Source organism: Perca flavescens, chromosome 14, assembly GCF_004354835.1.
Source record: "Perca flavescens isolate YP-PL-M2 chromosome 14, PFLA_1.0, whole genome shotgun sequence".
In the NCBI taxonomy this organism is placed as follows: Eukaryota; Metazoa; Chordata; class Actinopteri; order Perciformes; family Percidae; genus Perca; species Perca flavescens.
In genome coordinates this window covers 10,946,097-10,960,029 of record NC_041344.1, presented here as the reverse complement: position 1 = coordinate 10,960,029, position 13,933 = coordinate 10,946,097, and the positions used below count along the sequence as shown (strand labels likewise).

At 42.0% G+C, this 13,933-nt stretch overlaps 1 protein-coding gene and 1 long non-coding RNA gene across 5 annotated transcripts in view; one reads left to right on the top strand and one right to left on the bottom strand.

The window, feature by feature from the left end:
- The window catches only part of LOC114567581 (uncharacterized), a 31,935-nt gene that overhangs the window by 16,059 nt on the left and 1,943 nt on the right, over nucleotides 1-13,933 (bottom strand). Inside the window, exons 2-3 of one of the 2 annotated variants that reach the window (XR_003694201.1) lie at nucleotides 13,253-13,404; nucleotides 13,039-13,087 (exon numbers count right to left, since the gene is read on the bottom strand). This is a non-coding gene — a long non-coding RNA (uncharacterized LOC114567581). The remainder of the gene's footprint in view (nucleotides 1-13,038; nucleotides 13,088-13,252; nucleotides 13,405-13,933) is intronic. The other variant, XR_003694200.1, reaches the window with a different exon arrangement.
- On the top strand, nucleotides 1,826-13,496 carry si:ch211-195b13.1 (STKc_SGK domain-containing protein). Of its 3 annotated transcripts, none has more exons than XM_028596628.1 (13): nucleotides 1,826-2,077; nucleotides 9,243-9,318; nucleotides 10,165-10,249; nucleotides 10,341-10,381; nucleotides 10,497-10,554; nucleotides 10,663-10,746; nucleotides 10,901-11,032; nucleotides 11,126-11,238; nucleotides 11,900-12,023; nucleotides 12,124-12,219; nucleotides 12,309-12,464; nucleotides 12,579-12,668; nucleotides 13,208-13,496. In XM_028596628.1, the coding sequence occupies exons 1-13, from the start codon at nucleotides 2,050-2,052 to the stop codon at nucleotides 13,370-13,372; spliced, it is 1,248 nt and encodes a 415-aa protein (XP_028452429.1). In that variant the 5' UTR covers nucleotides 1,826-2,049; the 3' UTR covers nucleotides 13,373-13,496. The 3 variants fall into 3 exon arrangements, with proteins under 3 accessions (XP_028452429.1, XP_028452430.1, XP_028452428.1); XM_028596629.1 differs by lacking the exon at nucleotides 1,826-2,077 and adding an exon at nucleotides 6,656-6,779; XM_028596627.1 differs by lacking the exon at nucleotides 1,826-2,077 and adding an exon at nucleotides 8,384-8,710.

The following is a 13,933-nucleotide window of genomic DNA, read 5'->3' as shown; positions in this document are numbered from 1 at the left end:
TCTTCAACAATGAAGCCAAAGATCGGCAGTGACAAAGAACCACATGTCTGAATCAACATATCGGCCTGTTTCTGCGTCACTCCATCTCACACTAACTCATATCTGTCTTACAGCTCCCCTGCTCGCACTCTGCCCTAATTTAAATTACATGCAAATCTGTCCAGTCACAGTGGTGTCACATATTATTCCTGTGCTTCGGCCTCATTGTAAAATAAAGTGATTCTACTTAAAAGATAACATCCCTGCAGTCTTTTCTCACGTTACATGATATCAATCTGTATTTGTTTTCACTTTCCCTGTGAACAGTCAGTTGTTCAGGGTGCTGAGCCGGCTGACAAAATATGTTTGTTGGCGAAGTTGCTTCATTTCAACACAGGGCTGTGGATATAAGATGACTCAGTGAAAGCTCTACAGTCCATTTGAATTAGTGCATTTATATATAAACTCTATTTGACCTTTCATGGTTTTCAAATTTAAATAATGCTCGTTAGTCGGCGGAAGGAGCAGCAGTTTCTGTTTGCTGTGAAGTTGGAGTTCAGCAGCAGGGCAAGGATCTGGGCGTCAGAAGCTTTTGATTCAAATATCAATGAATGCAAAATGAACGGGGGGTAAAATGTCTCACATCGTACATGTGCATGTTAGGTGGAGAAACTTCTTTCATCAGCAATGCAGAGATGTTTTCGCACGGACAATCCTTATCTGTGAGAACTTCATGTCAGAATCAGGATAGAAAATTCAGATGATCAGATTCAGTGCTGCTTTTTACTGCATATATTCTTATTTGCAAGTCTTTCCAATTCCAGTAGACTTTCAGAGATTTGTAGAGTGAGTCTATGCCAAGAAGGATTGAAGCTGTTCTGGAGGCTAACACCTTACAAAGATACATTTTTCCTTTGATTGCACCCATCTGTATGTACTGCTGCATTGCATTTTAATTATGTAACCTTCTGTGCTGCTGCACATAAATCAAAAACTATTCCTAACCGAGAACAGCTGAATCAGTGCAAAGAAATCTAATACTATATTTGCTGATCATTTAATTCCCCTTTTTCTTATCTTATCAGCACACAGAGAGTAGACACAATAACATAAACACCTAATGGTAAAGAGCAACAGTGATGCCAATTTTATATTCTACTGTGTTTTTCTTGAGGCTGTAGTGCTTTTCAGGTTGCAAAGTTATCACATCCTGTTATAAGTATATCACGTAAATACAGTATGATTGTAGTTCACTTGTCCAGCTTCCAAATCAAAATTCAATGCAGCACCTCACTGTATGACAAACGTCCTAAATCATCAATGCTGTTGCTGTCGCTCCTGTTTGTCAAGCCCTCACAGAGCTCGCTCTTCATCATATAGCACTCATTGTATCGGATGGCTTACAGCCAGAGGCAGACAGCTAACGAAGCAAAAGGGCTGTCAGTGTGACTAGCCACATGATTTTATCCCCTAAACTCCTCAGAGAGAGTAAGTGAGGGAGGCTGATGAGGAGCAAACACATGTCTTGTGCAGCGGTGAGCAATTAAAAGCAGATTTAACCACCTCCCTGTCGGTTCCCTGTACTCCTCAGGTGGTTCCCGTGTCATGGAGACTGGTTTCCCCTCCGGTGGGACTCCCACGCTCACGGGAGCTGTAACCAGACACCTTCTTTTGTTTTGTTTGAGGCTCTCCAGGTAGATAAAGAACAGATGAGGGTGGGGGTGATGGGATGGGAGGTGTGTAAAGAGGAGGCGAAGCAGGTGCGTCACAGATCTTTGGTTTCAGCTATTTGGTCGCAGCGCAGGCAGGGCGATAAGAGGAAGAAACGGCAGAGGAAAGAGGGAAGTGCAGCAGGAAAGTTATTTGCATTTTGTGAATCGAAAAGACTTTTTTCCGACCAGAGCTGCAGTGAGAGAGACATAAAACAAAAAAAGGACGGAGAAGGAGAGGGAGGCACATTCACAGGAGGACCACATCTCTCAAACGCACTCAATCACCTGGACGCTCTGCAGCATTCATCAGAGACTCTGTGCCCGATAGCAAATATAGTCAAACACTAAAGAGGAGGACATGAAGAGCGGCAAGAAATCCTTCATAGGTAGGCGCTCCTGTAATTCACTATCTGTGTTATGAGACTGTCTAGGGAATAAATGTGCAGTCTCTCAGCAGCACAGCAGAGGAGGATGCACCTTGAGACGTGCAACTTTTCCTCTTTTGTGGGTTAACATTCTGGTCGAGATTCAACAGCTCTAAATGGTGTCAATGTTTTTGTCTATTCAATCATGGGCCTCTTGTGTCTCTGTTTATTAACTATTCAGCCCTCTCCTCCTTTTCGTCATTCTCTCTGCTTGCTTCGATGTCATTGCCACTGCTTAGAGTGCTTTTTATCTGCATCAACATCGACATGCCAAATTCAAAAGGCATTATCCAGCACTCCTCGGGTCTGTTTTTGCATTGTCTGGTTAATTTTGTAATGACAAACGCAGACCTCCTCCCTGCAGCACCCCTGTTCCTCATCTCATTTGTCACCTGAGAGGATAAAAGCTGCTGCGCGGGTCTTGACATTGTAATCAGGGCTGAAAGGATCGGATGATTTTGGGATTCAGTGTAAGCCTAAAAAAACTGTTTTGTTCCCACAGATACAGATGGAAAGGCAGGGCTAAGAATGAAAATTGCTCTTATTTATTGGCTTCTAACCTTAAAGCAACAGTTCTACATTTTGGGAAATGTGTTTATTTGCTTTCTTGCATTGAATTGGATGAGAAACTTGAATCTTTTCTCATAACTGTACGGTAAATATGGAGGTAGAGCTAGCAGATGGTTAGCTTAGCTTAGCATTTAGCCTGAAAACAGAAGGGGATAGCTAGCCCCGCTCTATCCAAAGGTAATAAAATAGGCTTACCAGCACCTCCCCTCATTAAATAGCTATATATAATAGCGATATCTTCTTTGTTTCATTGGCCTTGGTTGCATGGTAACCTCACTGCGATGACTCCAGGAAGTTACTGTGCCCGGCCAGGAAATAAACCCCCATAAAACCACCATTTCTTGCTTTTACACTTTGGGTTTTGTAGATATTCTGTAAGTTTCCAATTTTTATGCTAAGCTACAAACTTAGCATAAAGGGACTGCAGATGAAAATGTGCCTGCATGGCTAAATCTGGCACATTTACATGTAGGACTTTGTGCTCTTGTTGATCAAAGTGCGTTGTCTCTTTTAAATAAAGACATCTTAAAAAAAATAAAAAAGCTACTGGCTGCAGCTTTAAATTTACAGTACACGACAATGACATAATCTAACTCCCGAAAGCAAATGAGAGTATTTCTCAAAATGACAAACTATCCAGACCTGGATTTCTCCTTTGTATTTTTGTTGATGTTTCAGAGTGTTAGCCATGGACAGATGCTCATATTTTGGCCACTTTGTAGCCTCATAGAGCCAGCCAATACTTCACTCATTGTGGTCTGGAAAAGCTCAGTAGGCATTTCTCTGGATTCGTGTTTGAGATTACTGAAAACCGCTGTTTACATTTTCCTGCACCTGACTGAATAAATGCTCCACTCGCTGAGCTTTTATCACTCATTTTCAAATTGGAAAAACTTGCTAGCTGAAATCTCTCTGAAAATATCCACAATGAAATCAGTTCCTGGATTGATTTGAAGTGAGACAACCGCGCCTCATTTTCAACCATCTACAACTTGTTTTAGTTATTGTTGACAAGATTCCGGACATGCAAGGCCACAAATTGGCCCCCAGTTCAAATCCGTAGAAAACAATGCCACTCGTTGTTATCATGGGCAACATTTGTGATAAAAGGGCCGCCAGTTGCCCATCCCTGATCTAAACCATTTCACACACTTCAGTAATTGGTTTGGTTTCCAGCTGCCATACTCAACTGATTCTCAGCGGAGGCTTTTCAGATGAATATCTCATAGCAATAACTGACCTCATGAGGTTTACGCTGGATTTGCGGTGGCGACAAACTGGAATAAATTAATAACTTGTACAAGTGTGTTCGCTTGATTAAGGCTTGACTGTGTGCATCTATAGAGATGGTAATATTGATGTTTAAAATGCCCGTATTATGAAAAAAAAAATCACTGGGTGTAATTTTGGGTCTATGATGCTTCCACACGCATACAAACTTGGAAAAAATAAACATCCATGCTGTTTTGAGTGAGATACGGGTTTCTGAATGTCTTCTGCCTTCAGTGTCCGGGTGAGCTGTTCAAAATCTGCACGGCTTTCTACGCCAGTAGCTGAAACAATGTGGCTAACCGTAGCATTCTAGCGCTAGCATGCTAGCTCATTCTCAATGGCAAAACACTGCTACAACACACACTAGTTCACCCTAATCTACAAAAGAACTACTTGCATGTCCCTGTTCTGCAGGTATTCCACGCAAAGTTGGAAGTGCGCCCTTGTTTAGAAGAAGTCTCCCGGCTAATCCTGCCTTGTACTGACTGAAGTTGTAGAAACAAACAGCTAGCTGATGTGATCCTTACCTGGCTACTGGGCAAGTGCGCCTCCCAACAAAGATGGAACAGAAGTGCGATGCCTCACTCTGTAGCTAAAACAGAGAGCTCAACACACAGAGTGAAAAGAGGATATGCAGCAATGTGCAGTACAACAAAAATATGGTGTTTTTTGAAAATTAAACCATGTAAACCTATTCTGATACAACCTCAAAATAAAATTATGAACCTGAAATGAGCATAATATGGGCACTTTAACAAGCAGGCTCACTGCAAAGAAGAGTCTAAATTACATATTCCACGTGTCAAGCCAAGCTTGTTGCTTTCAAATTATCACAATGAAGGCCATGAACAGAGAAACAGGAACTACCTTAAATAACGGAAGTCACCACTGTCAAGTGATTCATGATGTGTGGCATACATGGGAGTTAGTGAATGAGAGTCAGAATGATAATGGATTCTCTGTCTTTTTTTATCTGCTTCCTTTTTACTGAACTATTTCAGTAATGCACAGGAAACCTGCTGTATAGAGTCACATACAGCACCAGAGTAACATCTAGCAGAGCAGAAATATGTTAGACTGGAGAGCGGACTGCATCAGGACAAAGCTCAGCATCCTGACAGTAATTATAGCAGTAATAACAGTCATATTACTATGATTAATAGAGGCTTTGCGGTTCGAATCAGGCAGGGTCATCGCACTTTCTTGGCAGCAAATGAAAGTAATGCTTCAATTGTTTACTTTGGCAGCAGTGTGTGTCTGAGTCAACATTTCTTTTCTCTATTTTATCTGATGAAGCAGGCGTATGGGCAGCCATTTAATCCCCCGTGGAGAATGGAGAAAATAAAAAATAAAAACACATCTCATCTCTTGCCTGGGAATTCAGGAGGGAAACATAGAAGAAAGCGCAAATCAAACTCTTTTTTCATGAACCAAAATCTTCTCCCACTCGCTGGGCCTCGAGGCTGCAGTGCGACGCTGTCGGACCAGACCACCACCTCCGGTCTGCATCCCTGCGGTTCTCTGTATGAGTAATGCGTAGTGCCGAAAAACAGGAACTGGAGAGTAATGAAATTTTAGCAGAGATCTGTTCCCCGGTGAGAACAGAGGCTAATGATGTTGGCAAGACTGTGTGGGTGTGAAACACACCAAGCTGTGATCGCTCCTCACAGCCAGCAAGTCAACAAGACCCACATTAGAGATCCTCCATCCTCATTAGCCAACAGCCTTCCTGCCAGCCCTACTGTTGGTCACTGAGGACCCGTTTGACTGTAAGACTCAGTGATCCACCTTCTTCTGCCTCTTAAACACTACACTTGAGGCAAGGCAGGGAGAAGAAGTCTCGCTTCTCATGTATTACATTCATTCCCAAAGTTAAGCATCCGATTTTCTGGCGAATAAATACCTGCCATCTTTAAAAAACCCAGAAGGTTGTTTAACAACACTTACAAATGTTCTGAAACAGGCAAACGATTGTGAAGGTGCTAAAAAAACGTCTGTAGAGACGTTCATAAGGACACTGAAAGAGATACAATCAGTTCATTTTAAACGATGTGAAACCTTCTACAGGACAGATAATCTTTCTTTATCACATAACAGGACCCTAATCAGACTGACGTAAATGTGAGACTCCTTTTACACTTCTTACTCATAAAGCACAATTTAGAAAAAGAGGAAACACCTCTTCAACCAGCTGCGTTTTGCTCTACAGCGCCTAACTTTCTGTTCCATCGCAACAGAAGAATGCAAATCACAATCAAATTCAAAACACAGGAGGGGCAGAGCAATGACGCTGTTTTGAGGGAACTGCCCAAGTCATGTTTGTACCAGAGATGATACCATGATACATGTGAATAATTCAGAGAAAGACTGCATGAGGTCACACAAGCCCTGCTGAGAGGAGTCGCAGCCGCTGTCATCTGATCTGGTGTGTTTCTGTGAGCCGGAGCTGAGCTGTGTGCGTATGCTCAGGAAGCTTCCCAGAGTAGGACATAATACGCTGCTGGCTGGCTCTAGCACCAGCTAGTTTCAGTTTGGGCCCACGCCACAAATAAGGCACTTCCTCTTTCCCAAATACAAGAACAACCGGTCCTGCGAAGTCTCACTTCCTTTAAATGATGCCGGACTGTCACATGTCAAACTGGGGACAAAACCCAGGAGTTTCCCTGTTACAGATGAATGAATCTCTGAGGACTGAAGCAGAGAACTGTGGCGGAAGAAGCACTCCAATCCTTTAGTTAAGTAAAAGCAGTAAAACGGCAGCGACCAGTCGATTTATTGATGAGTTGATTGCCAAACGTTTGATGGTTCCAGCTTCTCAAATGTGAGGATTTGATGATATTCTTTGTCATATATGATAATAATCTGAAAATCTTTGGGTCTTGGACTGTTGGCCGGACAAAACATGACATCTGAAGACGGCCCCGTTGGGCTGTCGGAAATTATAACGGGCATTTTCTCCTGTTTTCTGACATTTTATAGACATAAGGATTAACCAAATAATTGAAAAGATATTCAGCAGATTAATCGGAATTGAAAATAATGTTAGTTGCAGCCCTACAACATCAATTAAGTCTTGCTTTGAAATTACTATTACTACTCAAGTAAAGGTATGTAAGTAATTTAAGTATCAAGTTAAGGTAGTTGACAATCAAAGAAAAAGACCACTGTGAGTGTTAACCTTTTAAAATATTATGTCATTTGAATATTATTACTGATGCATTAATGTGTTAGTAGCTTGTTCAACTATATTTGATGCGGTTGGTTGGAGAGTTTAATTTATAGCAATTATGGATGTGAATAACGATTCTCATTATCGTTTAATCTGCAATGAAACAGTGAAAAAGTGCCAAAGGCGATCAAAAAATATTTAGTTTGACCAAAAAGTCAAACCAAAAGTTTGGCATTTTGTTCATACTTTTTTGCTAATCAATTAATCAACCTATAGTATTAGTTCTGATGATAGGATATGAATCACATTTTCTATGTAAAATGTTTCTCTTTTTTCTGTAAAGTAACTACGGCTGTCAAATAATTGTAGTGGGATGAAAAAGTACAATATTTCCCTCTGAGTTAAAGTAGATAAACACTAACAGACAGTCATTCAAAAGCCATAATTGCTCTGCGAGTGCTCAAACAACGCTTTAGTCAACACATACCAAATAACATCTGCTTAAAAATCACAAAGACTAACTGGAAAATGTCCTATGTAGCTCACTCTCCTCTCCAGGCAGTATAGCTATCTGCATTATGGCACAGTTACATAACTTACCGGGTTAGTGGACCACATCTACGACAGCTGGACCGATCATTGCTTCGGCTTAGACGAGGATGATGTCATGTGTGATATATCTGAATTTATATAATTCTGCAAAGTCACCATTATAACCTTGACCTCATCAGCCACTCATAATGGATATTTTTGCACATTGCATGGATTTAAATAGAGGTAATGTGTATGCACAATTGGTATTTTCTTTTCTTTTTATCATGCGTTTTATAGCCTGTATGTGGGTCAGAAACTGCAGCTGTCTGCAGGTAGGCAGAAGCTGAAATGCAGCAATCGTGACATACATTTTCTCCACGTCCTTTCAAAATAAAACGACTGCAGCGAGCAGCCAAACGCAGCACACTTTGGGGTTCTGCATGCAGTCAGGATACCAGGATCAGCTCTTGCTCATGTGACTGCAATTCAATTGTTTTCCCCCTCTCTTCATAACTTGACTTTAATCCCTTTTGTATAGCCTATGTGATAACAGTCAGTTGGAGCTTTCCATTGAGAGAAAATGATGAAGAGGAGGTGGTGGTGGTGGTGGTGGGAGGGCTTCCTCTCAACGCCTCCTCTTCCTCCTCTGCGGTGGGCTCTCTCGTCATCCTCCACCTCCAGGCAGAATGGGCAGATATGGCTGCAGCGGAATCCCGTGATGTCACGCAGTTGCCAAGGTTACGCGCGTGACGGAAATAAATGGGCGTCGCACACAAAAAAAGTACCACGTGCTCCATATATATATAAACTGGGTGGCTCGCGCAGTGTGGGCAGCTGCAATTCAGAGCATAGCGCGGTCGGTTGAGCGCTTTCTTTAACGGTTTTGACACGCCGATAACTTATGTTTAAAGGATCGTACGGGAACTATTATTGGGTTTTTCTACGTATTCTTTTATTGGATATTCGTTCATCGATAAACATGGCGGTGACTGAAGCTGGATGTGATATAACTTACTGCAAAATGAGGGGGATTGTCACCGTTCTCACCGGTGAGCGACAAAAATAATACAATGATCACAACTTATAGCCTATTCATCACTGAAGCTGCTTATGTACTGGTTAGTGAAGCGAACTGAGCGTATTTATTGATGTGCTGATCAGTACGCCACACGGCTGTCAAGAGATGACTTTCACCTCATTGCAAAGTGTTTTTTTGTTCTAATGTTAGAGAATTTTGTTTAAAAAAATTAATATCACAAGAAATAATAAGATATCTGCTTTAATATCTCAAAACTGGCTATTTGCGCTGTTATGAGAATCTAGGATGGAAAATGCTTTGTTGGCTCACATAAACGAGTGACCCAATGGTTGCATAACCTATAAGCCCGCAGCTTTAGAGGTCCATGCACAACAGGCAAACATACCCTTCACTGTATAACAGGATATTTGCAACAGTAGATTACAGCTCCAACAACTGATATTTCTTCTCTAAGGGAAGACAAAAATATTTGCATCATGTGTGGTCAATGATACTCAAACTGACATATCATTTATTTTCTCTCTCTCTCTCTCTCTCTGCAGCTTTCATCAAGGAGAGAAAAATGGGGTTGAATGACTTCATCCAGAAGCTGGTGTCTACCCCACATATCTGCCAACAGTGAGTATTTCTATATAAAAAAAAAAGATATTCCACCAGGGGTTAAAGACATTCAGATTTGAATGGAAAATTGGCATTAAGTGTGCACTGGCCAATCCAATCAGCCACCTGAGTTTGGCAGGACATTTTGTGAGAAAACATAATCTGGGTCCAAGAAGCCAGGTGCAAGAATAGTCCTTTCATGACAAGCACAAGCCTGTTAACAACCTCCTCTCCAATGCCTAATCACCTTTGCAGCAAATCCCTTATGTACCCTAGACACGGATAAACCGGTAATTCAGTTATTACTTGATACGTGGCTCATCCCCTCACATCCTGAACTCCCAGGTCGGGATCTGGTGCTGTGGAAAAATACAACCGGTGTGTGTGCGCACTACATCTGCTCCCTTCAGAGGTTTCAGAAGGAAAGGTCGTGTGATCTGGACCGCTGAGTCCTGTAGAGCCGCCTGAACCCTCTTGTCGTGGGTCAGCGATCTAAAAGCTTTTTCTCAGACGGGTTAGGCCGTTACAGTACACGGTGATGACTGTGTCCTTAACTTCACTTGTCGGGATGTTTCAGTCATTCACACCCCAGCAGGGAGCGTTCGTTCAGCTTTTCAGTCACACAAACTGCTTAAGATCCTGGGACTTCCCTGTGCGACAGTCATTCATATCGAATTACTAAATATAAAAAACATAGTCACATCATACGACTTTGAGTTCATGAAAAGCGCTATATAAATTCAATTTATTATTATTATTATTATTATTATTATTATTATTATTATTATTATTATTATATTGTAAAAGTTTTATACTGGAGCTGATATTAAAATGAATCTCATGACCCGGTTTCTTTTTTCCCAGTGTTGAAGTAAACAACTTCCTGAAGAGTGATGAGAATCAAAACGAGGATGTTGATGAACTGAATGATGAACTTCCAGAACATCCGGTAAGCAGAAACTGTTTACTGACTATTTGACTCATTTTGTTTCCAAAATATGGCAATGTATTTATAAATTTCCCCATTTCATATCTTTCAGCTGTACTTAAATTCACGAAGTTCACTGGCGGAGGAAACTCAGTAAGTAGCCTTATAAAATATTTTTTTAAATGTAAACAATTTTGTAAAATATGTAGAGTAGACCTCAACATGTATCAACAAAACCCCTAATTATATGGTTGTTTCTCTACATTAGGATCAAACCATGTGATTTCGACTACCTCAGAATCATCGGCAAAGGCAGCTTTGGAAAGGTGAGTCTGTCTAACTTCGCTTTTTTATTTAACCAACTTCACTGGTATCTGCTGACGTCTGTCACCGCTGGAACACCACCACTGATGCAAACGTTTGCTCTGTAACAGGTTCTGCTGGCTCGACACAAGGAGTCGGCCAAATATTACGCTGTCAAGGTGCTACAGAAGAAAATCATCATGAAGAAGAAAGAGGTATGTTTTCATAACCCATGACGATGAACTACAAGTAAAACTGCAGAGATCAAAGATTAATTACCATGTACAAACCACATTTCTATGGTTTCACAATGTATCATGTCATTGTGATAAATACGGCATTATATTAACTTCTATATATTCCTTCCAGCAAAAGCATATCATGGCTGAGCGCAGTGTGCTGATGAAGAACATCAAGCATCCCTTCCTGGTGGGGCTGCACTACTCCTTCCAGACTACTGACAAGCTGTACTTTGTACTCGACTATGTCAACGGTGGAGAGGTAATTTAAAATCTCACAACACCTGGAAATCAGGTCAGAATATCAAAGTATTGTTTTCAAGTTGATGTTGACATATGGCCGTTGTCTCTGCAGCTGTTCTACCATCTCCAGAGAGAGAGGGTCTTCCTGGAGCCCAGGGCCAGGTTCTATGCTGCTGAAATTGCAAGTGCACTTGGCTACCTCCACTCCCTGCACATTGTGTACAGGTAATGAGCGATCCTACAGCAGCCCCTGGTGGACAGTTGTAAACATGATCTGTGCTGAACTGAACTCAAGACGGTACGGCTGCAGTCTGGAGCGTCCCATGTCATGCCTTCCTGTCTCATGCCGTCCTGCCTGGTGCCGTCCCAGAGCTTCTACTTTTCAAAATAAAAGCTGGCGTCTGGAATAAAATACTTTAAAATACTTTACTTCTTTAATACTTTATTTTTTTTTTTTAAAGACACTGATGTGTACCTTAAGGAAAATCACAGAAAGAAACCATCAGAGTCTGCAACCATAAATTGCTCTGGGTAATATTCGCTAACAAATGTCAACCAACGCTGATGCAGGTTTCATCAAATGTAGGTTAACATCAGGGACACAACAATAACATCCAGAAATCAGCAAACTATACGTATGGCTAAAATTGTTACTTTAACAGTTAGTTTGATTACTTGACAGTTTTCAGTGGTTATGAGGAGCAATATGAGAGTTTGTATTTTTGACCCTCTGAACTTACCGTCGGACACGCCTCGGCACGAGACGGGACGGCTTGACATGGGACGCTCCAGGCTGCAGCCATACCCGCCTCACTGAACTGAAGGAGGACGTTTATAGGAGTTACTTTTGAAGTCATATATTTAAAGCTCGTATTCTTCATTACAGGGACCTGAAGCCTGAAAACATCCTGTTAGACTCACAGGGTCACATTGTCCTCACAGACTTTGGCCTCTGCAAAGAAGGCCTTGAGGCCAACGGAACAACAACAACCTTCTGCGGGACACCAGAGGTACAAAACTAATTTCTAGACTTTCAGACAGAAACACCACCAAGGACAAATGATAATTGTCGGACAATGGGTTAACTCTTTCTTGTTGCTTTCCTCTCAGTACTTGGCCCCTGAGGTTCTCCAGAAGCAGGCGTACGACCGCACAGTTGACTGGTGGTGTCTGGGATCGGTGCTCTACGAGATGCTCTATGGACTTGTAAGTGAAATCTGCCTCTTAGTGCAACTCTTCTGCTTGTTTATGTATGAAAATATATTAATTTGTTGTATTACACTTTTGCTTTATAGCCCCCGTTCTACAGTCGCAACACAGCTGAGATGTACAACAACATCCTGCACAATGCTCCTGTGCTCAAGCCCAACGTGTCAAACTCAGGCAGGGAACTGCTTGAGGGGCTCCTGCAGAAGGACCGCACCAAGAGGCTGGGAGTGAAGGACGACTTTGTAAGTGCACATAGCTGAACCTAAAGAACACACGACATGAAAACCCATAAGAGATACGTGAAGCCTGTTGTGAAGCCGGCAATCTGTTGATCCTGAATTTCTTTTCCCCTCCAGCTTGAACTCAAGTTCCATTCCTTCTTCTCTCCAATCAACTGGGAGGACCTGATGGCCAAGAAGATCACACCTCCATTCGCCCCCTCAGTGGTAAGTTCAAACTAAGGCTGCAACTGACGGGTTTTTTCACTATGTATTCATTTTTGTCTGTATAATGTCAGAAAATTGTCAAAAAATGGCTACAGTTTCCCGGAGCGCTATGTGACGTCTTCAACTCGTCCGTCAGAACAAATTGTCCAAAAAACAAATATTCAATTTATAATCTTATAGGGCAGCGAGTAAAAATTATTTTGGTTCATTACACACAATTATACGATTACATTAGTCTTCAATTGTCTTGTTGCGTCTGACCAACAGTCCTATACCCAACAAAATGTTTAGAATCATAGGAGGCAAAGAAAACCAGAACGTATGCACATTTGGGAAGCTGAACAAAATTGTTGCTGAGTAATTGACTAACTGTTTCACCGGAACCAGCGGATGTTTGGCATTTGTGCATGATCAACGACCTAAAAAAAAAAAAAATCAACCAATTACTGAAATACAGGAGTATAATGCATAACGTGAAACTAGTGTCTTGACATTTTTCCTTAGTTTATAATTCATGTCCTTCCTGCTTGGTTTCACAGAGCGGTCCCACAGACCTCCGACACTTTGACCCCGAGTTCACCCACCTGCCGGTGTCCTCCTCTCTGTGCAACGACACCCTGGCTGTGACCAGCAGCATCAAGGAAGCAGCGGGGGCTTTTCCAGGCTTCTCTTATGGCCCTCCAGCAGACCACTCCTTCATGTGAACGCCAACATCTCTGCCCTTCTCTCCCGGGAACTAACAAAGAGACACAAAATACAAGCTCTGGATTGAGAGTCTTATCTTGTCAGAGGGACCACACCGGAGCAGCCTGTTTTTTTTTTTTTTTGGGGGGACGGTACAGAGCCCGATAAGAGGATGTAACTGACAAAGTGGACATGAATGCGAGGACGGGCAGATCTTGAGGGATCTTGTGCATTAAAAGGTCTACAGATGGGTACTCTCATGTTACCACACCACTGGCCCTACTCTTCTGCCGCAACCACCCAAAACTATAAAACATGTGTGCCAAGTATGGATGCACTCTGGGGTCATGAAACATCACTGTCACAGCTACTGGTGAAGTGACACGAAGAGAAGTGCCTGAGGTTCGAAAGGCAGTTTGGACGGCAGCAGCGTTGGCAAGAGCCAGCTTTATCAAAAACCAGAAAAGCATCCCACTCGTGTGGAGTTTTGGCCACGGCGCTAGCCGTTAAGGTTGATGCCTTCATTAAATGTCTACATTTGTTAAAACTGTTTTTTGTTTCAAAGTTCACCATGCATTGTT

What these genes read in the sequence shown, in the direction of transcription:
- si:ch211-195b13.1 (XM_028596627.1), top strand. Translation starts at nt 8,563, where the DNA reads ATGTTTAAAGGATCGTACGGGAACTATTATTGGGTTTTTCTACGTATT. An exon ending in CCTTCTGCGGGACACCAGAG is followed by an intron (nt 12,024 to 12,123) that starts GTACAAAACTAA and finishes CTTTCCTCTCAG; the next exon opens with TACTTGGCCCCTGAGGTTCT. An exon ending in TGGGAGTGAAGGACGACTTT is followed by an intron (nt 12,465 to 12,578) that starts GTAAGTGCACAT and finishes TTTCCCCTCCAG; the next exon opens with CTTGAACTCAAGTTCCATTC.